Source organism: Brachionichthys hirsutus, chromosome 5 (genome assembly GCF_040956055.1).
Source record: "Brachionichthys hirsutus isolate HB-005 chromosome 5, CSIRO-AGI_Bhir_v1, whole genome shotgun sequence".
NCBI classification, from domain to species: Eukaryota; Metazoa; Chordata; class Actinopteri; order Lophiiformes; family Brachionichthyidae; genus Brachionichthys; species Brachionichthys hirsutus.
In genome coordinates this window covers 6,902,479-6,925,494 of record NC_090901.1, presented here as the reverse complement: position 1 = coordinate 6,925,494, position 23,016 = coordinate 6,902,479, and the positions used below count along the sequence as shown (strand labels likewise).

Below are 23,016 nucleotides of genomic sequence, written 5' to 3'. Positions count from 1 at the left end.
AGACCTGACGGAAAAGACCACGCATGAGGTAGAATCTGAAGTAGCATTTATTGATGCAACAGATCCCAGCTCCGTTTGTAATGAGAGATGTGCGAAACAGAAAGGAGCATTCAGCCGGAGCGAAGCGGAGACAGCAGAGGAGGAGGAAAGAGAGTGGGCACATGAAACAATAAAAGCCCATTAGAGCCGCCCATCAGCGCGGCGGAGGCGAGGGATCGGTTATACCTCCTCCAGGGAGCAGGGAGATGAATGACTTCCTAACAGGTGGATTATAAGCTTAGCAGGAGGGGGCTGCAGAGAGGAGGCGCCTCCCTAACCTGGGACTCCGGAGGTGCTGGGTTACAGCTGCACCTCCGGACAGAGACCATGACCCCGTGTCTCTCAGCTCACAGGAAGCGGATTGGCTTTCCTTGTCCTTTCCCAGTAATCCTCTCTTAACATGCTGGTGCACAAGCATCTGAGCGCTCAGAGCGATGCGCATCAGCAGAGGAGCCGGACTCGCCTGTAAAATATGACTGACCTCAAAAAACCACAACGAAGCGTTGCTGTGGGAAATCACAGACTCCTGGAAGCTGGGATGAGCCGAACAGAAATAAGCCCGGGCAGCCGCGGAGCCGGGGGGGGGGTCTGATCCGCCCCCACGCAGTCCACGGGACCGGATCCACTCAGGGAGAAAATAGCATCAGCCAGAGAAATGCCGTTTGTACTCCCAACGATCATTCGCCCCTCCCCACCTGGGTCAGACAGGTGAGGACTACGTCAGGTTGAGATTGGGGGTGGGGGGGGGAGTTACAGGAGATAAATGGGAAAGCCCGGAAAGGTGAGTGAGATGAGGAGGGGGGGGGGGGGGGCAGCAGGGATCCGAATTAGTGATACGGCTCGCCCTCCTCTTGTATTTTTGATGAAGAAGATCAGGTTTTTGAACATTTACATGGCAGCACCATGGACACTGGAGTCACCACGGGGACTCTCACAGGATTATGGGATGCGTGTGGTTTCCATGACTACTGCTGCCCGGTATGACGCGCTATACTGAAAAATGTGGCCGCCTCACGAATCAAAGTATACTCGCATCACTTTTCAGGCGCTTTATTTAATACTGTTGGAGTGGCTCCGCCCTCTCCAACACCGGCCCCTTGCTTTTTAGTGTCATGAAAAGTTACCCGTCTGCCATGTTGAGTGTTTGTTCTGTGTGTGTGTGTGTGTGTGTGTGTGGTCATTGTGCAGTCTGGGAGTCCTCGTTCTGGTGAAGAGTGAACCCCCTCCCCCCCCCGGAGCGTTGCTATCTTTAGCTTGTTTCCGTCGTGTCTTGTCACTCGTGTTCTTCTCTGCAGCACTTAAATCCGGTATCTACACCTCCGGGCCATCCAATATCCTGTACAGGAAGCTGGGGATGAGTGTGTGCATGGGGGGGGGGGGGGGGGGGGGGTCATCTGTGCAGCTAACAAGAATAGCTTTGCATATACTGTACAGTTGAAGGTTGGACCTACGAAGAGTTGCTTAAAGATAACAGCAGTAAAAAGTGCAGCTGCGCTCAAAAGAGGCTCACACAACAAAACCAGCAAAACACACACGCACGCACACACGCACACACTTACACACACACGGGGCAGCCTGTCGGTAAAGGAAACTTCGTCTGGTTAAAGTGGCGTCACAGTCAACGTCTTTGGGGACACAAGAGATGAAGGAAACCAGGTCTAACATTCTGCTATTTAACCCCACCTTAAACACACGTACACACACACACACACACACACACACACACACACACACTCGCACACACGCTCACACAGTTTATATCTTGCATTATTAAAAACAGTCCTCAATATTAAGTAGCCTCAGTTAACTGGATGCTTAATCAGGCTCCGATTGCAAACTCTTCCTACGTGTGTCAATGAAAGCCGCGGGGACACGCAGGTCCGTGTCTCAGCCCAGCGAGGACACGCAGGTCCGTGTCTCAGCCCAGCGAGGACATTTCAACGCCGCTTTAATACCGCCAGCAAAGAAAAGGGCGAGAGGAGACGGTGCTAAATTAAGAACACCGAGGTCACCGGGATGGCAGCAGGAACCTCCCCACCCCCCCCCCCAGGCCGTTTGCATCTCCCGTCCCATCCACTGTGTGTTTACCACAGACAGACTCACACAGAAAAACCGGGCTTTGTTTCCATGGAAACAGACCCAGATGGATGCTCTCACCTGACGGAGCATCAGGCCTCCACCTGCCGATAGTGTGAAACGATAAAGGGATGCGTGTGTGTAGTTAAGGACATGTGGACGATGAGTCTCCCCAGACCCAAAGGAACACGTCCAGTCTCACTCCATGCCCCGGGTGCAGAACCAGGGCCGTGGCTTGGGGAGGGTTTCTCCACACGCAAACGCCCACATCAATCTGAAGCTTTGCATTTCTGGACTAAGAGGATAACACTAATTCACGTGTTGGATTTTGCGTTGCGACATTACGTGACCTTGCCGCTCGGGTTCGAGGCTTGACGGCTAACCCAGATGCCCCCTCCAGTAAAAACCACATTTAAAGACGTCACTGGATCCAACAAAGGACGCAGCCTATCTGGACCCTAGTGTGCAGCGCCACCTGGTGGTCGTCAAGCACGCCAGCAGCAGTCAGTCTCTTTGAGGCCGTTTTCATTTTATCGCCTGTAATTGACTTGGACCCGAAAGATGTGCCGTCGTGTTGTGTGTTGCACCCCCAGTTTGTGCCAGCGTGAAAGCAGTGGTGGTTGTGAACAAGACCCCCCCCCCCCCCCCGGAGATGACGCTACACATTATGGACCGGACACACTTGGACGTGTTTGGCGTCACGCTGTCCAGCGGCGTCTCCATTGGACGTTCTCCACCATGACTACACGTGTGGACTCACCGGGACGTTCTGCACAGCTTGGCCCAGCTCCACGACAGGTGGACCAGTGGCCTGAGTGTCTGCCACTGCTTGGGCGATCTGCTGAGAGAGAGAGAGAGCGACTGAGTCTAGCTGCCCCACCTTCACCTGGGGGGGGGGGCAAGCTAACGGTGATGCAGGGGTGCGAGCGGCACGAAATCCTGAACCACGTTCTCCCAATAGAGATAATCAATAAATTAAAGCGTGTTGAAACTGACCTGAATGTCTGAGGGCTGAGGGCGGTGAAGGTGGGGCGTTCTGGGGTGCACATCGGTCACATGGGGCGGGGGGTCCGGGGTGGACCGCCGGCTGTGTCCTTGCAGGATGTCCCGGTAGGATTTGCTGTCGAAGTTTGTCCTCCACATCAGCACCTAGCAGCACACGCATGATCCACGTTAGGAAATACAAGATTAACCCCGAGGAAACGAGACGGTGCGCGCGAAACCACGAACCCGACCATCAGCTCCCCCCGAGGCAAAGAGATCGCCAGCCCGAGAAAAGGCCACTGCAGTGACGTCGCCCTGAAAACAAAGTGAATGCAGGCCATCCACGAGAGCTGGCGTAACCCTGCAGAGACGGCGAGCCGGAGGGGAGGTGGGCGGAGCGTTACCTTGTGTCCATGCAGCGTGTAGATGAGGCGTCCCTCCAGCAGGTCCAGGATCTTAATCGTGCCGTCGCTGGAGCCACTCATCAGGTAGTTGTTGGACGGGTGGAAGGAGAAGCTGTGGATTCCTGCACTGTGGACTGAAAAGGTAGATAAATGAGCCACACGGAAAGGGCCCCCAGAACTCAGCGAGACCGGCGCTGCCGATCGGACATGAAGGAGCTACTCCTGCGCAGGTCGTTTGGAACTGGATTCGCGTCTTCTCGCTTTTAGAGACATTGGTAACGGTCTTTTTGTGACGACTTCATTTCACCAAACTTGACATACGAAGCCGACGTAGTCACATTTGATCGCTGCAACAACAGACGCGTTGACTTGCCCCGGTAACGCTGGACGAGCTCGTTGGTCCGGAGGTCCCAGACCCTCAGCGAACCGTCGGCCCCCGAGGACGCAACGCAGCTGCCGCTGGAGTTGAAGTCGACGAAGGTTGCAGCTCTGGAAAGAACAAAATGACCCGAGCTTGAGCGGATCCAAAGACGTCTCCCGGCCGTCGGAGGGAAAGACGAGCAGCTGCGGAGCGTTCGGATAAAACCTCGAACTATCTGGCTTTCAGGTGGAGCCGTGAAAGAAAGACGAGGCTTTCAGGACTCACCCTGCACAGGCAGTGAGACAGTTGACGCAGCGTCTGGTGGACGTGTCCCACAGCCGGACGGTGCAATCGTCTCCGCAGGACGCTATCAGCTGCCCGTCTGGAGAAAACCTGTCCGAAAGGTAAAAGACAAAAAAACGGTGCGATTACAAGGACGGCGTCCACCCAACGTGCCGTCAAGCACGGGGGGGGGGGCGGGGGGGGGGTCCTACCTGGCACAGCGCACCCAGTTGGTGTGCTGGTTGAGGGAGTAGAAGAAGCACTTCCGCTGGACGCCCCACACTTTGACAGATTTGTCGTCGGAAGCCGTCACCAGTCTCTGGCCGTCGGGGGAGAAGGCCGCGCTGCGCACAGCGGCGGCGTGGGCTTTCAGCACCGCCGACTCTCCGCTCCTGCGGTGCGCAGACACACGGTGGTGGCGGCGGCGGCCCGTGTGTGAGCCTCGTGCCGGTTTACTCCCACTAACAGGCGCCGATTAAAGTGGGGAAAGGCGACTTGAGCCTTACCTGGAAGGAGTCCACAGTCTCACCGTTCTGTCTTTGGAGGAAGTGGCCACCAGGCTACCAGAAGGGGAGAACTGCACCCCGGTGATGACGTCTTGGTGGCCAAGGAAACGGTAAGCTCTCGCCTTTGGGCTCATATTCCAGATCATCAGGCTCTTATCCGCCGACCCCGAGGCTGGAGGAGGAGAATATAACAAAGGTCAGGACCCCGTTTGGACGGCAACGCGCGAACAACGCGTGGGTCATGAAACGATTACCCAGTTGTTTGCGGTTCGGGTTGAAGTCCGCACATGTGACAGCCCCCGTGTGTCCCTGGAAGTGTCTCTCAAGAGCTGGATCGTCCTGCAAAAGAAACAAACGGCCACATGTTGACAATGAAACCCTGAAGCTGGGAATCTGTTCAGTGGGAATCGGCGTCGCGTCTTCTCTGACAACAGCTGCAGAACGAAGACGACAAGGACGCTCGTCGTCATTACGACCCACCAGAGGAGCGAAGCTGCGTCGGACAGCAGCAAATCCGCTTAGCAGAGACGCAGCTGACGCTAAGATAACGCGCCAACTCAGCAAACTTTAGCGCCTCAACACACTCAACAACAGTGAACAATATCCTCACCAGTACAGACGCCATGCCGGCATTTTGCTGGAAGAGGGCGTTGTTAAAGGGAACGCTGATCCGGACCGCGTCTCCCTCTGGACGTTTCTTCCACGGTGGTCAAACTACGCGCCTTCAGGAAACCGTCTCAGACCAGACCTGTCGAGCGCAGATAAAGAGTCTTCCGTTAGATGTTCTTTCAGCATAATCGTTTACTCTCACTTTTATGTACTCTGAATTTTAAAATGACGACTGTGTTTACTTATGCTAAAAACATTACTTTTTGCATCTTGCGCACACGGTGGCTTTATCTGCTGGCAGCGAGCAGCTGACGGCTGCAAAGTGCCTGTTGTGCGCATGCGCAAGAAGGAAACAAGTAATGTTTTTAGCATTTAGCCTAACTTCTCACAGGTCATTCGAACGACTTCGTATCTACGTTCGAACGACTTTATCTCGTTCGAACGACAAAGTCCAGTCAAAACTATTTTCTCAACATTGTCACTTCCACGCTTCCGTACCTTTCAATAACAATCGCTATTTCTGCTGCTCCGAGCGCCAGTTGTACCGACGGAAGGCGGTGCTGCATTCAAACACGATATGAAACCGGGATAAAAGATTATCAGGAAAAAAGGTTGAAACTAAAAATTGTTAACTTGCTGAAATATTCCGACTTTTTTACTATGACGATTATTAATAAAATGCATGTTCATAAAACGCCATGTTCCCTGTGCGTCTCCATTGCAAGCCTCAACGCAGAAATTCCTATTTTTCATTTTGTCCCTGAATCTAACATATCCCAAATGTTGTCGCGTCTTCCGCTGCTGAGCAACTCGCCAGCCCAGTATCCGCTTCTCTGATTGGTTTATGAATAGCATTGGCAAATCAGCGTTCAGTTTGTTAGAACTGAATATTGACGTTTGGCATCTCGGTGTAAACAAAAATGTCGGTCTATCGGGGTATCGGCAGTGCGGAGGTAACACCAGTTAAACGATCATGTTAATTGGTTAATTTGCCGTTGATTGGTAATATTGCGCTATCGATCATTTCACGTACTGTTAACGCAGGTCGGGTTGGAAAAACGACTATCTGTAAGATTTAGCATACTGTAGCTGTACTGAGCTAGCTGGTTAGTCGTGGTCACCCGTCCACTAACCGTACCGCAGTAACTCGTGCACGCTAGTATTTTATTAAAGTACCGCTGCTTATCCTTTCAAATAAATAAATTCATATTTAAATGTCATTTAGTTACCCTGTTAGCATCTGTTACCCAGTCTTTGCTTCCCGTCTAGCAGCTAACTCAAACAATGGTTGTCTTTTAGTACATGAAAAAATGCATCCCGAAAAATGCCAAGTTTCAACATGTCAAAACAAAGGTGGACACAGGTATTTGCTTCATGTCACGTGACAGATGTGATAATTACACTTATAAACAACTGCCATTTGTTGTGCCTAAACTGATCGACTCTTTTCTTTCCACCTGTGTACAATTATTTTTTTATACAATAGGATGCAGCATCACAAAGTATATGGAAAGGATGGAGCACATGAGAAAAAGTGAGTCTTGGAGTATTTTATTTGATGTGCTGACTGAATATCTTCTAAATGAAACATTCTTCCTCCTGTCACCTTTCTTGGATATAATTTTCTTTTTCTATTTTCAAGATTATAGGTATAAAAAAGGTGAAATCTTCAAGCGATTGAAGGTGAAAACATTTGCACAATTGGTAAGCACTGATGATAATTTAATTATAACCCTCATGCATTTACAGGGCTTAATGAGCGATAAACTGTGTGTGAATAGATCTGCACAGGTGGCTCTGAGTTCATTTAAGTTCTCTTTACCTCCAATACAGGCTCCAGGATTCACTTTGCACTTTTAAATGAATTTCTTTGCATTTTCCTTTTATAGTAAAACAGATTTAAGATGTAAGTTTCTCACCAGATTCTTCAAGTAACTTCTATATCAGGCCTGAGTGAAAGCGATGACAGAGAATCACTCGACCCAGGAGGTAATGCAGGGGCAAAACTGAAACCTTTAGCATTTTAAAGCAAATTTAGCTTTGAATGCTCACATAATTATTGCTTTGGGTGCTGTGCTGTGGATCACGTTCTGTAATATATTTTCCCTCTTTTGTGCAGATGGTCTGTCGGTGGTTTGCGATGCAGATCTAGAATCTCTGTCTGAACACGGCAACAGTTCTGCACAGGCGTCACATCCTTCAGACCCTCAGGATGCAGCTGACGCCAGGAAGATCTGCCACTCTGACAGGTCAACACTGCTAAGGTACAGTATTTATACACTCCATCTCACTGGATCCCTCATACTGTAGGCAACCCACCATGCTACTTATGAATTGGAGAGAAAAAAACCATGCAGGTATCTGGTATAATTGTGATAACATGTTAGTCACAGAGGGGAAGCAGCTGTGACCACTCTTTGTTCTTTTTACATGTTAAATGCACACGTTCTGTCACCCTCAGTCACACAACTCCGAACCACAAGCACATCGGTGTAGTGTCCCTGAAGACACCTGTCTGTGGCACGCCCCCCCCCCCACCTGTTCAGTGTACTTTTATCTCCCTATCATGTTCCCAGCTTCTCCTGTCCCACCTCCAGCTAGAACCAAACCCCAGGAGTGTAACTCTATACCTGTTGTCCATCCAGGGGTAGAGACTGTCCTGTGTAATGAAAGCGCTTTTGGGTCAGGTGCACTTTGTGGGGAGGACAGATGGAAAGAGAAAGTAGGGCTTGGCGTAGACATACGCAGGGGAACAGAAGTGTCTTTGTGGTTTGGCTCAGCTCCAAACTTCTATTTCCTGTCTGTTTCATTGTGAACTCACTAAATTAACCCCTCCCTGCTTTAAGAAACAAAACTGCCACTGTCCAGTTCAAGATCTGCTTGTTTCCACACCCAAAACAACCTAATAATATCCTAAACGTGTCATAGCAGCTGGAAAATGTATTCAAATTTACCCTGATTTGAATAGAAATAGTAATAAAAACCAGCAGAACTTGACCAATAGTGTTATAAATAACCAGGTAATAAAATGGAGAGGTTGATGTTGTAATAACATCCGATATAAAACCCATATGCCACCTGCCGTTTGGTCTAAATATCATATGAAATGTATTAAAGCTTCATTATTATTACCACAATCACCCCCAGAGAGGTATTTTATCTTTCATTCAATCACGGTCTTTTATTATTGAGGTATTGGTATTGCATCCTCTCAACCTTTTATTGCCTCCAGTCTCATTACAGGTGTGGAAGAGCAGAGCTTGAGCAGGAACAGTCAGGAGATGAAGAAGGAGCCGGTGATGAGCCCGGAGTCGGGTAACACGCCTTATCCTGACTGTCCCTATCTGCTGCTGGACCTACGGGATCGAGACGAATATGACCGCTGCCACATCATCGGCGGTACGTGGGGCCAACGTGAGGCAACGTCATCCAGTCTCATCAACAAATGTGTTTTCTTCTGACCCTCCCTCTGTCCCACAGCACACAGCTTCCCCATAGCCATGCTGTCCCGGGCAATGAACCAATACACCAAGGACATACTGGAATACGTATCCTTGGACACAAAAGAGACACAATATTCACCTGGCCCCTTTATTTCAGACATTTATTCTTGTAAGAGAGATACTGGAAATGAAAGGACCAAACTTAACCACAGCCCGTAGAAAAACGCGTCAGGAAAATTAATAATTGTGTACGATGAGGACGAGAGAATCGCCAGCCAGGCGGCCACATCCATGTGTCAGCGAGGATTTGAGAATCTCTTCATTCTGTCTGGAGGTGAGGCGTCACTCAAGTCGTCGAATGCGGATCAATCCAGTTCCAGGATGTGTCTGCGCGTCTGACTGTTGGGATGTCTCCGCTGCACTCTCCCAGGTCTGAAGGTCGTTGCCCAGAAATTCCCAGAAGGGATGACAATAGGCTCCATCCCAGCCTCCTGCCTGTCTCCAAGAGCGTCACAGGGGAAGAGGAGCTCGGTGCCGCCAGTGGCCGCAGAGAGGAGGTGGAGGTTCACTTCAGACGAACTGACCAAGATTCAGGAACAGATGGAGGAGATCTACATTCCCGGAATCTCCAAAAGTAAGAACAGCGCCACAAACTCACAAGTCCATCCGATTAGAAAGTAGAGCTTTGTTAAAGGCTTCTATAATCTCCAATTTAAATGATTATTCTTTATTTTAGTGATAAATGGTATTTAATTTGTTGCAAGTATGTCAGTGGAATTGCATGTGAAGGATCACAGGCAGCTCTTAATAAGTCCAGACCATAAATTCCATCCTGAAGGAAATGCCTGTCGAAGTTCATTTGTCCGGCAGAATTAACTAAATCAGGATGGAATAGCTTAAACGTCCACAAAGAGATGGTTAGATTCTCAAATGTGTTGTTGCCCATGTCTCCTCACTTTGATGCCACTCAGTTCTGTTTGCATGTGTTCCCTGCAGGTCGCATGTCCAGCAGCATGTCCACCGGCAGCGTGTCCACCGGCAGCGTGTCCGCCGGCAGTGTGCGATCCAAAGCATCCAGCGCTCAGAGTCGACAGAGTTCCTGCTCAACGGGGAGGGACAGCACCAGAGTCCAAAGCTCCAGACACTGGAAATAACACCGATTCACAGACAGACTTCAGAAGGTTCCGGGTTCGCGTCCTTTCTGCGCAGAAAGGACTCGAACCCGGAAGCCGTGATGCCAACGTGCCGCCCCTCACTAATTTAAAGTACCGTCGCTGCAACATAAAGGCCAGCTGTGCAATGATGAAGTCCAGGCCCTCCCTAAAATGACTTCCTTCACCTGCTTTCATGATCGCCCATCCAGTATTTCTCCTGTAACTGACAAAAGCTGTCGAGGGATCAAATGAGGAGGGAAAACCTCCCGAATCTGCTTCTTTATCTGGACCCAAGTCTAACAGGTTCTTCCCAAAGCTTCTATTCAATTCCATCAGAATCCATCAGGCCGTTTTGTGCGTGATAAAAGATGAAATAAATAATTTGTTGATTTACTTGAACTGATTGAATTCATTATTTTCCTGGATGACACCTGTAACTAGATCTCACCTCAACAAGCTGAAGTAAATGTTTGAAACAGGAACCATTAAAAAAAAAAAAGGACACGCGAACGTCAACGTGAAAGGTCACAGAATCATTCAGGAAGTGTGCCGAGGTTTTATTATTACTGTCATGATGGTGACATCATTCTTCTCATACGAACACACTTCAGTAGGGGTTTTTGGAGGTGTGCTCCATGATGGCCATCAGAGCCAGCCACGTCTCCCGAGCGGTGGGGATGATCTGATTGGCCGGCAGGAGGAATCCGTAGCGGCCGGTGTCCCTCAGCTCAAAGGTGTAGGAGTACTTGATGCCCTGGTTGTAGGTCCAATCGATGGTGCCGCCGCTGGCTTGGTCTGAGATTGAGATTCGTTCAGGATTACATGAATACACGGAGGCTGTCTGAACTGGACTGCCGTGGTTCTGATCCATGCAGTTAAATACACACACACATATGTCTGATCTGTTGTCAAACGGACCTGAACACCTGCTGGTGTATTGCTGCTCTATGTGTATTTGTGACACAATACAGAACTTTCAAAGCGATAAAGCGCTGATGTGGTTTCTGCGTTCCGCGTCCTTATAGTGAACGGAGTGAAGCCGCGTCGCTGGAACTTACAGATGGTGTTGATGATGCTGCCGTATCTGTAGCGGGTCCCGTACAGGGAGGCCAGCTCAGCGGTGGCCGTCTTAGCCAGACTGTGCTGTGAACGGAGGTCACATCGTCACCGCTAACCTGCTGAGCCCCGAGGGGGAATCAGCGGGAAGAATAATGTCATAAAAGACAGAGGTGGTTCTTACCAGCTCAGCCTGGTCCTTGGCTGGGGTCCTGGTGTAACCGTAGGGGTACAGGAGCATCTGGGAGTAGGAGTGGATGGAGACGAAGGACTTGAAGTTACCGTGTGTCTTCACAAAGTCCACAATGGCCTTGACCTCAGACTCGGAGTGAGCGCTGGGTCCGCGGTAGGTCTCTGAGCAGGGGCTGCTGCTGGCGCCGGGTCCTGGGCACAGAGGTTAGACGTTGGCTTGAGAGAACCAGCAGAAAGAGGAATCACAAATGTCTCGAGGAAGTCCAAAAGTATGTCGGTCACCAAAACATGTATGTGTAGGGTTCATTATACCCGCTGCAGGTTGGACAATTGTTTGTGTTGAAACTGCTGCTAAAAGTCTTTCATATGTAGGACTTGAGCACCACCTGTTGGTGGCACGGGCAGCACGGTGGTGCAGTGGTAAGCGCTGTTGCCTTGCAGCAAGAAGGTCACAGGTTCGAATCTGACTTTCTATGAGGAGTTTGCGTGTTCTCCGGCTTCTTCCCACCACCAAAAACATGCAGCTTAGGTGAATTGGTTACGCTAAATTGTGTGTGTGTGTGTGTGTGTGAATGATTGTCTTTGTGTGGCCCTGCGATGAACACCCTGGCTTGTCCAATCACTTAGAACTAGGAATAGGTGTTGCGAATGTTACGCTGCATCTTGTTAAGTTTCAGTTCCACAGAAATACATTACCTCCAAAACCAGCATCCCAGTTCCTGTTGGGATCGACTCCAAAGCAGCGGGAGCCCGGGTTGGGCTTCCTGGTCTTACGCCACATCCGGTTCTGGAAGAATCACTTTCTTTTATACAACTATACCACAAAAACAGACCATTAAACAGGATGTGTTATATCATCATGTGGATTTATGAACCTCAACCCAACACATGACATAATGACGACTGATTGAACCTGAACAGGTATGAGAACCGCTCAGGTACCTTGGAGAGCTCAGTAACACAATATTTCCAATCAACGATCTGAACGTGCCAAAGACAAAGTGGTGCCAGGAGCGACTCACTCCGTTCTGGGTGAAGTAGTAGCCGTCAGGGTTGGTCACAGTCTCCAGGTAGACGTCCATCTTGTTGAGGATGGCGGTGAGAGCAGGGTCACGGCCGTAATCTGTCACGATCTACTCCCACAACACAGAGTTCATGTTATTGATGGTGCCAGCCAATGAGCCGCAGCAGAAACCCAAACCCAAGAATGACTGCGCCACCTTTTTGGCGAACCAAATGCCGCTGGCCTGAGTGACCCATTCCCTGGAATGTATTCCGGTGTCGATCCAGATGGCGGGACGGTTGGTTCCACCAGTGCTGAACTGGGATGGGGGAAAAAAACAGAATTCCATGCAGAGTCCATGTGCATCAAAGGAGGTGCTTCTTAATACTTTTAAAATGATTCGTTCATTAACCTTGAGCACGTTCAGGGCACGGCGCTCGTAGCTCTCACCGATCTTCAGCTTGGTGACCATTTTTGGGTTCTCAGCCACCAGCATGTCCTGGAAACTGTTGATCTAACCCCAGGAAAAACATCCTGAACATTAATACTGCTCTGTGTGTATGTGTGTGTGTGTGTGTATGTGCTCTCACACCTCACTGAGGGTGTGGTACGCAGCGTAGTTGAAGCTGTCCGTGCTCCGGGGCTCAGCGAAACGAACGGCAGCATCCATCTCCTCCTGCTCCTCATCCACCAGAACCTGCAGGACAGCAACACCGGTCATGTCTGGTACTCGGCGGTTCCGTCAGATTGCTGGCTCGTTCCACACCTGCAGGTCTCTGATCATGACGGAGTACTCGATGCTGTGACTCTCCAGGTAAGTCTTCAGAGACTGCAGACTGTGGAAGGGAACCCTGACATCCACAGGAGACGCCACGTGAGTCACGTCTGTCCAGAAGTCCAACTGAGAGGAAACAAACAGGGAAATCAGGTCCGATCACATTTCACTTCATTCACTCCGGTTCCTGTCTTTGTTTCTTTAAACTCGGATTGATTAATGACCTCGAATTCCTCCACGCCCTCCAGGTCTTTGACAAGAGACAGCTGAGCTTCATCCCTTGCAACGATGCGCAACACCTGATGTCTGCAAAAAGAGAAGCACAACTTTGACTTCCTTTTTTTACTCAAGATGCTGCAGACCAAGAGAAAAGTTGGGACACAGAGTGGAGCATGTCCCAAAGTCTGACTGCATGCATGTGATCCGATTTGCTTCAAGTAAAAATACCTTGAGAATGTTTCCAGCCATTTTACTGATATGGAGGCAGGATTCAGAGACAGGCACTATGAAACAGAGTTAAATGAAAACTCTGTGCACGTCAGATACTATCTTAGGGAAAGAGAGGAAATAAAATCCACATGTGCATCATGAATGTAGGGGTGTCAAACTCATTTTCTCCAAGGGCCACATTAGCATTATGTTTGCCCTTCAAAGGCCAAATGTAAACCATAACAGTAAAAATGTAACTAAATGTAATGTAATTTAATGTAAAATAAAAGTAACTACCCCTTGACATGCTGTTAAATAACTTAAAAAAATTGTATTTAATTCTTTAGCCACCACAGTAATTACAATAAAATATTCAGTTTCGATATCACTTTTTTAAAGGTTGTAACTTTAAAATTGTTAGAGATAAAGCCATACTGTAAATGAGAAAAATCATAAGTATGAACCAAAGTTTATGATGGGAATAAATTAACATCTAATAATGTGTAAAAGTTCCATTCAAATTCAATCATCACGCAGGAACAAAGATAATTGATAGAAAATCAAAGCAAAACCAAAAAGCCACCACCTTGTCTTGTCATGGACATGCGCAAACAAAAAAACCAACCGAAGTGGGCAAGATAAAGAACATTCCCGAGTCAATGCCGCGGAAAAGACGTCACTTTCAGGATCAGCACTGGGACAGCTCCATATAACTACCTATGGAGCTGTCCAGTGCTGATCCTGAGCACCATATGTAACCAACATGCTGGAAAAACCAAAACAGTTCAAATAACTTTCAATAGTCACCACCAGCAGATTATTGATTTCCTGACTGCAGCGTGTTGCTATTGTTATTGCCATGTTGCTGAATTTTTCTGTTTGATCAGTTCACTGCTTAAGTTACAAACATTGCATATTCAATTGTGTAGTTGTAAAAATATATGGATATATTATTGCTGTTATTATTGACCAGTTTAATAAAACCACACTACTCCATCGATCAATAATCAAACTTATTCAAGTAAATAATATTAAATAATAAATAATATATCATCCAACACAAGTTATGGCATTAACTTTGTTCAAAACTCTTTTGTCACAGTTGAGAGGGGCAGAACTGCAGAACAACCAACAAATGTGGGTTAAGAACATGTGTGGGAGATGCAGCATTTTACTAAAACTAATGTCTGCACGCAGCTCTCGCGGGCCACAAGAAATGACTTGTGGCCGCATTTGACCCCGGGCCTTGAGTTTGACACATGTGGTCTAATGTGTGAACATCATCACAAAGTAAAAGCAGATGCATTTATGCTGCACAATTCACTGCTGTCGTACATGTCCTGAACTACTTACGTCCTGAACATACTTCTCTGCCACTCCAGACTTAATAATTGTCATTAGAAACATTATAAATGGTACTGATTCCGTATTAGTTCCGTGCATGGTGTCGTGCACACGCATCACTTTCACCCTGCAGAGCAAGACCTTCCACTTACCCCTCAAACGTCTCCCTGCCAAGAACGGCCACGAACAGCGCAGTGAACGCGAGCAACCCCCTCATCGCGACTAGCGTAGTGATCCTGGTGGGGCTGCGCGTGGGCCTTTATGGTTGCGTGAACCCAGTCACGTGTTCCAACCACGAACTTGCTTGTGTCAACAGCTGGTCCATTTCACACCGCAGCGGTGAGATACTGGCCCGTAGCGCATGTTTGTTTGGGATGACATCAGAAATATTCTGTTTATTTTACCCAGGCATGAACGGAAAGAAACAGCTGGTTAGAATTTTGAATTACACAACCCATCCTTTAATTTAGGAAGAGTGGCAGAACCTGGCTATAGTGTAATATTTATTTTAAATAAGGGTTTCTCATTATGTGACGAATAAAAACATGTTGATAAAAGAAATGTATAAATGCCACTAATAGTTTCACTGCCAGCACTAAATTAAAGTTTGCTTATAAGAGTCTTTGTATGTTGTGTTCTCTGACATTCACAACATCTCATGTGAAATAAGAGATACAAACAGGCTATTTCATCCGTGTATTTCGTTATTGTGTCATCACTACTTCCTGTTTTTGTTGTTCTGTAAATAACTACAGAGTCTGATTTTGTTTTTTGTTTTTAATGAACGAGGAGAAGCAATAAAAAGTGTGGGTCTGAACTGGGTTGTCAGTTCTTGGTACCTTTCTGAACAGGTTAAAATCTCACTGTAACAGTTAGACCTGAGTGGCTGAAGTCAAAACATTTGAATGTTCACTAATGCAGTCCTTCCTCCCACCCAACAAATATTTCACATGACAGCAGAAAAGAAACCATCAGAATAAGGAAGTTATATGTTCTCAAAATGTGATCCACTGCAGAACAGATCGTGAACGCAAGCAGCTGATGCCTTCAGCCAGGCCCGAACTGAGCTGGTAGGAACACTGGATTGTTCCCAGATAATTCCTTAAACAGCAGGTGTTTTCCCAAAGCTGAATTTTGTCTATTTACTTTTTCTCTGCAACATCTTTATCAGCTATTTGCATATCACAAACCTGCAGATTCAAGGACTGGTCGCGTGAATCTACTACTGTACTTTCATCTTGTCCCGTTAGGGGTCGCCACAGCAACCCAACGTTCTCCACTTCACCCTGTCCTTTGCATCGTCCTCCCCAACACCAGCCGCGTTCTCCAGTTAGTGAAGCGTAACAAGACAGGAAATTCACTCTGGTCTGCAGGTGGCAGCACAATAAAACGAAAAAATAACTTTTAGAGGAATAAAAAAATGAATTATGTGTTCACATTCTTCCTATCTACTTTATTTGAGTGGGAAATTACTCCATATGCTTCGGCCAGACACGTGGGACTGGTCCACCACCAGTAAGTGGCTCATTAGAGTTCAGGAATTAGATGACTTTACCGAACGTGGCAAGAAGCAAAATGTGAAATTAAAGTGAAATAAGGAAGGATAAACATGGTAACCTGACCGTAGTGGGCGCTCTGCCAGCATGCAATAATTTAACAAGCAAAATATAGTCCCTGTATAGTTTTAATTTAATTTAATTATTCTTCACACACTACTGATTTCTTTTTAAATATCTGTTTTGATTTTTTTTGTACGTATACGTACTGGTAAAGGAGTTTATTTTGAAAGCCAGCATCGGGAAGCGTGGTAGTTTATTTTGGCCAACTTCCCTTTCGACGCGGAGCGGGACTTCCGAGATGGAACCGCACGAACCCGGCCTGTAGTACCGCGTCTCCGGGCTGTTCTCCTTTAGGTTCCGGGTTTGACCGCTGGTTGAGTCGCAGCTCATCTGCCCGGTTCGTCTGGACCGAGTGAAACACGGAAATGGAGATGGAGAAGGAAGTGAAGAAGGTAAGCGTTCCTCCGGCGGGCACGCCCTGAAAAGATCATGCGTAATTACGCACAGCTGGTACGGTCTTCGCGCAGCGAAAATCGACGTTGCGCACAAAAAAAAAGTCAACCTAAATTGAAAATAACATAAATTGTGAAAATTCATTTTGTGCTATTTCCCACTGTGCGTCAGTGAGTGGCCGGTGACTGGCTGCTCCGGCTAATGATGAGATTCACATGTTTTTGCGCATCTCATAGACGCCATTGTAGTCGGAGTTCCAGGACTCTCGCGGGACCACAGAACACACATCCTTTGCGTGTTGGTTTTATCTGTTTTATTTGTCGATTTTTATCGCTTGTTTTTATGTTATTTATTTTTATTGTGCACTTTGAGATTTGCTTTCAAATGTAAAGTGCGTTTAAAATAAAATGTATTGTTATAATGTTGCTCAAAGGTGTCCAAGGGACTGCTCGGGGAGTTTGTGTGTTTGCTCAGACGCATGACGAATTAGAGGGCACATTGCTTCTCACTGGTCTTTATGGGTGGATGATGAACGTCTGTCCCGGTAGACCAGCAGAATGCAGACTGATCGGAGCAGGCAGATCTGATTCATGCAAGACTAGTTTTGGACAGTAATGATCCACAAGATACCCCATGTTCAGGGTTCACTGGTTTCACACAAGGTTTTATTTGTTATCTAATTTAGCAGCCAGCACTTCCTGTTGTTTCTGTGGATGTATACATACTGGTGACGCAGCGCCGTGGCCAGTGACCTGCACTTTGGGCTTACCTGAAGTTAATGCAGTCCCAGATGGACCGGATTTAACTCCAGACTACAACAAACAGAATGTTTCCTTCTGAAGCTGGTCCTCATTCCAGCTGCAGCGGCTGGTTGGGGGACTGGCGTCTCCTAACCAGCTGCTTCCACGGGACGGGGGGCGCCGCACTTCCCCTCCAGTGACGATGGAATCACGGATCCGACGTAAAAGCTGGCTTCACTTCTGCATTCCTCAGAAGTGAGTGTCTGTTGGGTTCCCGCCAGGCTGTCAGCGGCGGTGAATAGCTGACCATATATGGTCATAAACAGGACAGGAAGCATTGTGTGACGCTGAAGCCAGCCCATAATGAGCAGATGTTAAGGAGCAGAGAGCAGCCCGTCAGCGAGGCTCTAATTTCCCCTCTACCTTCCGACCCGGTTCAGTCATTGTGTCCCATGTAGAGCATCCTGGGGACGGTGGATGTGTCCTGGGGACGGTGGGTGTGTCCTGGGGACGGTGGGTGTGTCCTGGGGACGGTGGGTGCCTGGAATGCATCCGAGGTCACATGACGTCTAATTGATCACACAGAGCTCTATAATCGATGTCAGTGGCAGCATTTCGTCTCCGTTCTGTTTCCAGATGACCCTCGGGCACGAGTTCGGCGCCGGGGCGGCCTGCCTGAAGTGCCAGGACAAGTGCGACGGCTTCGAGCTGCACTTCTGGAGGTTTGTACGGCTAATAAAGTGAACGGCGTTTCTGCGACGCGTTTTGTCGCCATTTATTCTTTCTTCTTGACAGAAGAGTAAGTCGTGCGTCGTTTCCAAGTGAACGGCGTTCCTATTTCCTGCTGCTAGAGAAGCGACGCCAAAGATCTGCTGAGGCACGTCAGACGCTCGAAGGCGAGCCGCTTCTTACGGGACAGACATGAAAGCCAGTGTTGCGTTGAGGCAGGCGGTGACTGGCCGCTGGACGCGTCAGGACAGGCTCCAGCTTAAAGCCACGCCGTTTGCAAACTGTTGATTCGTTTATTTAAAAAAAAACCAGAGGCATCGTTCTAAGGCGAGCGCTCATCGAGGGCATGGATATGTTTCAGGACGTCGCGTTCATTTATCAACAAGTCCTCCATGTTGTCTTCTCTGCAGAAAGATCTGCCGAAACTGCAAATGTGGGCTGTCGGAGCACAACGTCCAGATGAACTCCGAGGAGAACAAGAAGGTGGGCAAACTGTTCGAGGACACCAAGTACACCGGCCTCGTCGCCAAGCTGAGGAAGGACGGCGTCCCCAGCTACAAGGGCAACGTGATCACCGTCACCCTGCCCGGCCCCGCCACCGCTTACCTTCTACCCTCGAGTGCTGCTTCCGCCGTGGTCCCGCCCTCTGCTCGGGCTGGTTCTGTGCAGCCCGGCGGCGCAGCTGCTGTAGGTACGGCTCCGGTTCCGGCCGCGCCAGCGAGCGCCACTCCCGTCAAGGCCATCAAAGTACCGCTCGCTGTCGGCATCACATCCACCACTGCTGAGCCGCTCCCCAAAGACGCCCCGATGAGGTCCGTCACCTATGAGTGGGCGCCGCCGGTCGCCAATAAGCACACGGTAAGAAGCAAAACTCAAAATCAATCATCAGCAGTCAGGCTGAACAAGCTGGATCAGGAAGGGGGCGGGGCATCTTCCATCAGCAGCCTTCACCGTTGCACGCGTCTCCTGTTTGGACTACCAGAACCATTGTTTGTCCCGCCTCTGACTTCCAGGCGGTGCGTTACATCGAGCTGCTTCCGCCGGAGAAGCGGCCAATAGCCGGTACCGAGGGGGCCGCGTACCGGCGCCGGCAGATGGACCGCCAGCTGCCCGAGCACGACCAGGACCCGTCCAAGTGCCACGAGCTGAGCCCGGCCGAGGTCAAGCAGATGCAGCAGTACGTCCACAAGTGTAAGAGCGAGGCCCTGGGGGTCGGAGACGTCCTGCTGCCTGAAGACATGGTTCTGGTCCAGGCAGGAGGACTGCCTGGAAATGGTGTTGGGGCCGGAGGTACACCTGAAGCTGAAGCAAAAGTTAGACCCAGTGGTGCCGGACCACCTGCAGGTCCGGGTGTTGGACAATCCGGAGGAGACATGGGTACCACCACCACTGCTGGAGCCTTGGGCGTCCCTGGAGGACAGCAGGCTGGACAGCTGCTGCAGAACTTTGTAAGTGGTTTACGTCTATTGAGCGTGCTGCCCTCTGTGCTCCGGTACCGCTAGAATTTCATGGCATTCAGGCCACATCAATTGTTTGACACTATTAAAAGGTCATTTTGATGCTGAGATAGGAAGTTCCTCCAGGAACTGCAAAGTATAACAGAACAGGAGGTCCATTAGAAAACGGAGCAGCACAGAACCGCCCCAGATTTGACAGACGGAACACAAGAGGGCGCCGTCAGACCAACTCTGGCCAAGGACATGGATGATGATTCATTTATGATCCATGAGTCACAAAGGGAGTTCTGTTTTTTATACATGTCCAGTTAGTTCTGGAGTGGAGTCCTGTGATTCTAGTTCTTCTGTGTGAAGACGGGTTTGGTCTTGAAACCAGAAGCAGCGGAAGAAGAACGTTAATCCCTGGATGTGAAAACGGTTTTCTCTCATTTTATACACACTTGTAGGCTTTAACCCCCCCCCCCCCCCCCCCCCTCATTATGTGGATCCAGGGTCCCTGTGGACTGACCTGCCCCCCCCAGTAGTAATGGAAGACTTCCCACGCTGCAGTGAAACCATTATTCTGTATTTCCATTCCTAAGGGCGCACCGCTGTCCTCCCACAGGGAACGGACCGCCCACCCCGCCACACAGGCCGCTTCACAGAATTCAATGACATTCCTCACGCGCTCGGTAGGAGCCCAAAGGTGTGCATCATCATCATCATCGTAGTCATCATTCCAGGACTTCATCATCCTCGCGTCGGCTCTAAACCTACACACTATGCACTTTGTGCTCTGGGATGAGGGAATAGGCAAAGTGGTCGACTTCTCGTCCGCACAGCAGGAGTGAAACCCTGGAGTTGCTTAGCAGCCGAAACAGACCGCTGTTTGATCTCAGTCGTAACATCCCTTTCATCTTTCTCTCGGTGTCCTTCAAGTCGTGCCGTCACTGCCAGCAGCCGATGCGCCTGGGCGAGCCGGCGGTGTACGCCGAGCGGGCCGGCTACGACAAGCTGTGGCACCCGGCCTGCTTCGTGTGCTGCACCTGCAGCGAGCTGCTGGTGGACATGATCTACTTCTGGAAGAAAGGCAAGCTCTACTGCGGCCGTCACTACGGCGACAGCGAGAAGCCACGCTGCGGAGGCTGCGACGAGGTGACTGGAGGGTTTGTTGGATTGTTTAGCGTTTTTAAAAGTTACCGGTTGTGGATTAATCATTGCTCCACGTCTCCGTGCTTCTCTGGCCACAGCTGATCTTCAGCAACGAGTACACGCAGGCCGAGGGCCAGAACTGGCACCTGAAGCACTTCTGCTGCTTCGACTGCGACCGCGTCCTCGCTGGGGAGACCTACGTCATGGAGAACGACAAGCCGGTCTGCAAACCCTGCTACATGAGGAGCTACGCCATGGTAAGACGGGCCTCCGCTGGCTGCACCGGAACCTCAGTGACCCGTGAGGCTGACGCGCGTCCCCTCTCTCGTCTCAGTGCTGCTCAGCATGCCAGGCCGCAGTGGAACCCGAGGCCCAGAGGGTTTCCTACGGCGAGCACCACTGGCACGCCGAGCCGCGGTGCTTCAAGTGCTCCGGATGCTCCAAGTGCCTGATTGGCCAGCGCTTCATGGTGGTGCAGGGCTGCCTATTCTGCTCGGCGGAGTGCAAGAAGAAAACCGTCACTTAGATCGCCCTTCGGCTTCGGAGATGAGAACCACCAGTGTGCCGGATTGGGGGGAGAACCCGGTCCCTTCAGTACAGAACCCTGCAGGTGCTCTGTGTCAAACAGCCTTCTGTCTATCTCACTCCATCCTCTGTTTTCATATCGTCCTTCAATGCAGTTCTTCCTGTTCTTCAGATTATCTCTGTCCTGGAGAGCGGTGGCAGATTAGTTCTTTATTAACAGCCTTATTAAAGAAAATATAAAACATCAGTGATGTCACAAACCGCTGCAGCTTCCAGTATACTCCAGTACACACCAGTAACCAGTGGTCAGATTAAATTATGAGATTGCTCTTCTACATCTGGACGTCCAGCTCCAGTCGTTCTCCTGCGTCTGCAGGGAAATCATGGCTTTAAAGAAGACGTGAAGACGCTTGGACGTGACGATTGAGGGACTTGTTAAAGAGGCCAAACGCTGAGGAGTCGTCGTCCATGACGACGGCGCCTTTGCCTCAGCAGCCGAGGATCAATTCAGGAAAGACGATGGCGAACGCTTCCCGTGAAACCGTCTGTCTGGTTTTTCTCTTCGTATAATGAACCTTCCTTTTTTTAAGCAATAAACTGCACTTTACTGAACTTGAGTACTTTTAATTTCTTTGTCGACACGAACGATTCTTCTGAATCTCTGGCGTCTGTTCGGCTCCGGCCTCCTACGGCCCACACACACGCAGCCGGGTCCACTAGTGTCTGATCTGGACGTGGATCTGGGAAACGACCAGGTGGCTGGACAGAATTCGTCCTGATGGGACGACCTCCTGGCGATGCTCTCCAGTGATGTCACCGTGGAACCTGTGAATGCGTCGCTCGTGCCATCGAACTGACTCGCACCGATGTGAACGCTGCAGCCGGATGGCCGTGATGGGAAAACCGTGATGTGTTTTCATCCACTGGTGGAAACGGTGCACAATCAGAGGAAGCTCCATCTCTGAGGAGCCCTATTGTCTGAAATGGCCTTCAGCCCAAAGCGGCGCTGCTACTTCCCTCCTTTCAACCACAAGTGTTCCAGAATGGCGGTTCTGATGTTCCGCGTGGAACCGGTGGGTCCCAGGAAGGGTGCTTGATGAGGCTTGACGACGGTCTCTGGCCTTCGTGCTGGGACCGTCGCCCTGGTCCGGTACCAAGGCCAGTGGCGCTGGTTCAGTGGGTCATACAAGACCTGAAATGGTGAACTGTACCAAGGCTCCAGTGTACAGACTTTCTCATGCACGCTGTTTGAATGATGAGCAGGAATACCGAGGTAACTCCCCACCCACATTCCTGCAGAGAGGGTGGAGGAAGGAGTGGGAGAGGTTCTGTTTCATGGAATGTCTTCAGGAGGCCGACAGGAGCCGTCATGTTCAGTGATGCAGGCCGGCGCTGTACTTTCCCTTCCTCCTTCACAGGGTCCAGGCAAAACCGGGTCAAAAGCAGTTCAGCTTCCAATAGTTTGGGACATCAAGTGGACACTGGAGGGCCTTTGTCCCAAACCTGTAGGCACAGCTGATGATGTCATCTTCCTTGGGGGGGGTCCAGTCTCCACCCAGCTGAGCACCAATGGGAGCTCTTGAGTGTCTTCTCCTCAATAGAGAGATGTTCATTACTTTTGATTAGAGTAAATGACATTAAATTATTGAAGCGGTCGTGAGTTTGACGGCTGTTGTCCAACCTGCTTAGCGAAGTCTCCGTTCTCAGATTCCATGTCTGGCATTCCGCCTCCCTGATCCTCGGCTTCCAAAGGCTTGCTATGATT

General features: G+C 49.6%; 4 protein-coding genes across 4 annotated transcripts in view; 2 read left to right on the top strand and 2 right to left on the bottom strand.

The window, feature by feature from the left end:
- poc1b (POC1 centriolar protein B) overlaps positions 1-5,277 on the bottom strand; it is a 14,185-nt gene extending 8,908 nt beyond the window's left edge. Inside the window, exons 1-10 of the mRNA XM_068739969.1 lie at positions 5,263-5,277; positions 4,907-4,991; positions 4,653-4,824; positions 4,359-4,538; positions 4,150-4,257; positions 3,877-3,992; positions 3,504-3,637; positions 3,346-3,414; positions 3,112-3,264; positions 2,876-2,953 (exon numbers count right to left, since the gene is read on the bottom strand). Coding sequence (XP_068596070.1) covers positions 2,876-2,953; positions 3,112-3,264; positions 3,346-3,414; positions 3,504-3,637; positions 3,877-3,992; positions 4,150-4,257; positions 4,359-4,538; positions 4,653-4,824; positions 4,907-4,991; positions 5,263-5,277 — 1,110 coding nt within the window. The remainder of the gene's footprint in view (positions 1-2,875; positions 2,954-3,111; positions 3,265-3,345; positions 3,415-3,503; positions 3,638-3,876; positions 3,993-4,149; positions 4,258-4,358; positions 4,539-4,652; positions 4,825-4,906; positions 4,992-5,262) is intronic.
- Positions 5,278-6,181: 904 nt separating this feature from the next.
- On the top strand, positions 6,182-10,251 carry cep41 (centrosomal protein 41). The gene is made up of 11 exons (XM_068739197.1): positions 6,182-6,214; positions 6,561-6,624; positions 6,748-6,795; positions 6,904-6,965; positions 7,184-7,250; positions 7,381-7,525; positions 8,494-8,660; positions 8,742-8,809; positions 8,924-9,038; positions 9,135-9,338; positions 9,701-10,251. The coding sequence occupies exons 1-11, from the start codon at positions 6,182-6,184 to the stop codon at positions 9,856-9,858; spliced, it is 1,131 nt and encodes a 376-aa protein (XP_068595298.1). The 3' UTR covers positions 9,859-10,251.
- A 214-nt stretch (positions 10,252-10,465) lies between these two features.
- cpa5 (carboxypeptidase A5) lies at positions 10,466-14,874 on the bottom strand. Its single transcript, XM_068739073.1, has 11 exons — positions 14,810-14,874; positions 13,109-13,190; positions 12,876-13,010; positions 12,702-12,806; positions 12,522-12,623; positions 12,327-12,428; positions 12,129-12,239; positions 11,803-11,893; positions 11,099-11,298; positions 10,917-11,001; positions 10,466-10,653 (listed from the first exon to the last, which is right to left on the bottom strand). The coding sequence occupies exons 1-11, from the start codon at positions 14,872-14,874 to the stop codon at positions 10,466-10,468; spliced, it is 1,266 nt and encodes a 421-aa protein (XP_068595174.1).
- Positions 14,875-16,553: 1,679 nt separating this feature from the next.
- On the top strand, positions 16,554-21,857 carry tes (testis derived transcript (3 LIM domains)). The gene is made up of 7 exons (XM_068739507.1): positions 16,554-16,668; positions 18,046-18,131; positions 18,549-18,996; positions 19,152-19,586; positions 20,514-20,729; positions 20,825-20,983; positions 21,061-21,857. The coding sequence occupies exons 1-7, from the start codon at positions 16,642-16,644 to the stop codon at positions 21,250-21,252; spliced, it is 1,563 nt and encodes a 520-aa protein (XP_068595608.1). The 5' UTR covers positions 16,554-16,641; the 3' UTR covers positions 21,253-21,857.
- Positions 21,858-23,016: the final 1,159 nt, after the last annotated feature.

Coding starts and splice junctions, on each gene's coding strand:
- cep41 (XM_068739197.1), top strand. CDS start 6,182: ATGTCGGTCTATCGGGGTATCGGCAGTGCGGAG. Junction 6,625..6,747: donor CAAAACAAAGGTGGACACAG/GTATTTGCTTCA, acceptor TTTATACAATAG/GATGCAGCATCACAAAGTAT. Junction 8,810..8,923: donor CCAAGGACATACTGGAATAC/GTATCCTTGGAC, acceptor CACAGCCCGTAG/AAAAACGCGTCAGGAAAATT.
- cpa5 (XM_068739073.1), bottom strand. CDS start 14,874: ATGAGGGGGTTGCTCGCGTTCACTGCGCTGTTCGTGGCCGTTCTTGGC. Junction 12,429..12,521: donor GTGCCCTGAACGTGCTCAAG/GTTAATGAACGA, acceptor CCCCCATCCCAG/TTCAGCACTGGTGGAACCAA. Junction 11,894..12,128: donor ACTACTTCACCCAGAACGGA/GTGAGTCGCTCC, acceptor TGATTCTTCCAG/AACCGGATGTGGCGTAAGAC.
- tes (XM_068739507.1), top strand. CDS start 16,642: ATGGAGATGGAGAAGGAAGTGAAGAAG. Junction 18,997..19,151: donor CGGTCGCCAATAAGCACACG/GTAAGAAGCAAA, acceptor TCTGACTTCCAG/GCGGTGCGTTACATCGAGCT. Junction 19,587..20,513: donor GACAGCTGCTGCAGAACTTT/GTAAGTGGTTTA, acceptor GTGTCCTTCAAG/TCGTGCCGTCACTGCCAGCA.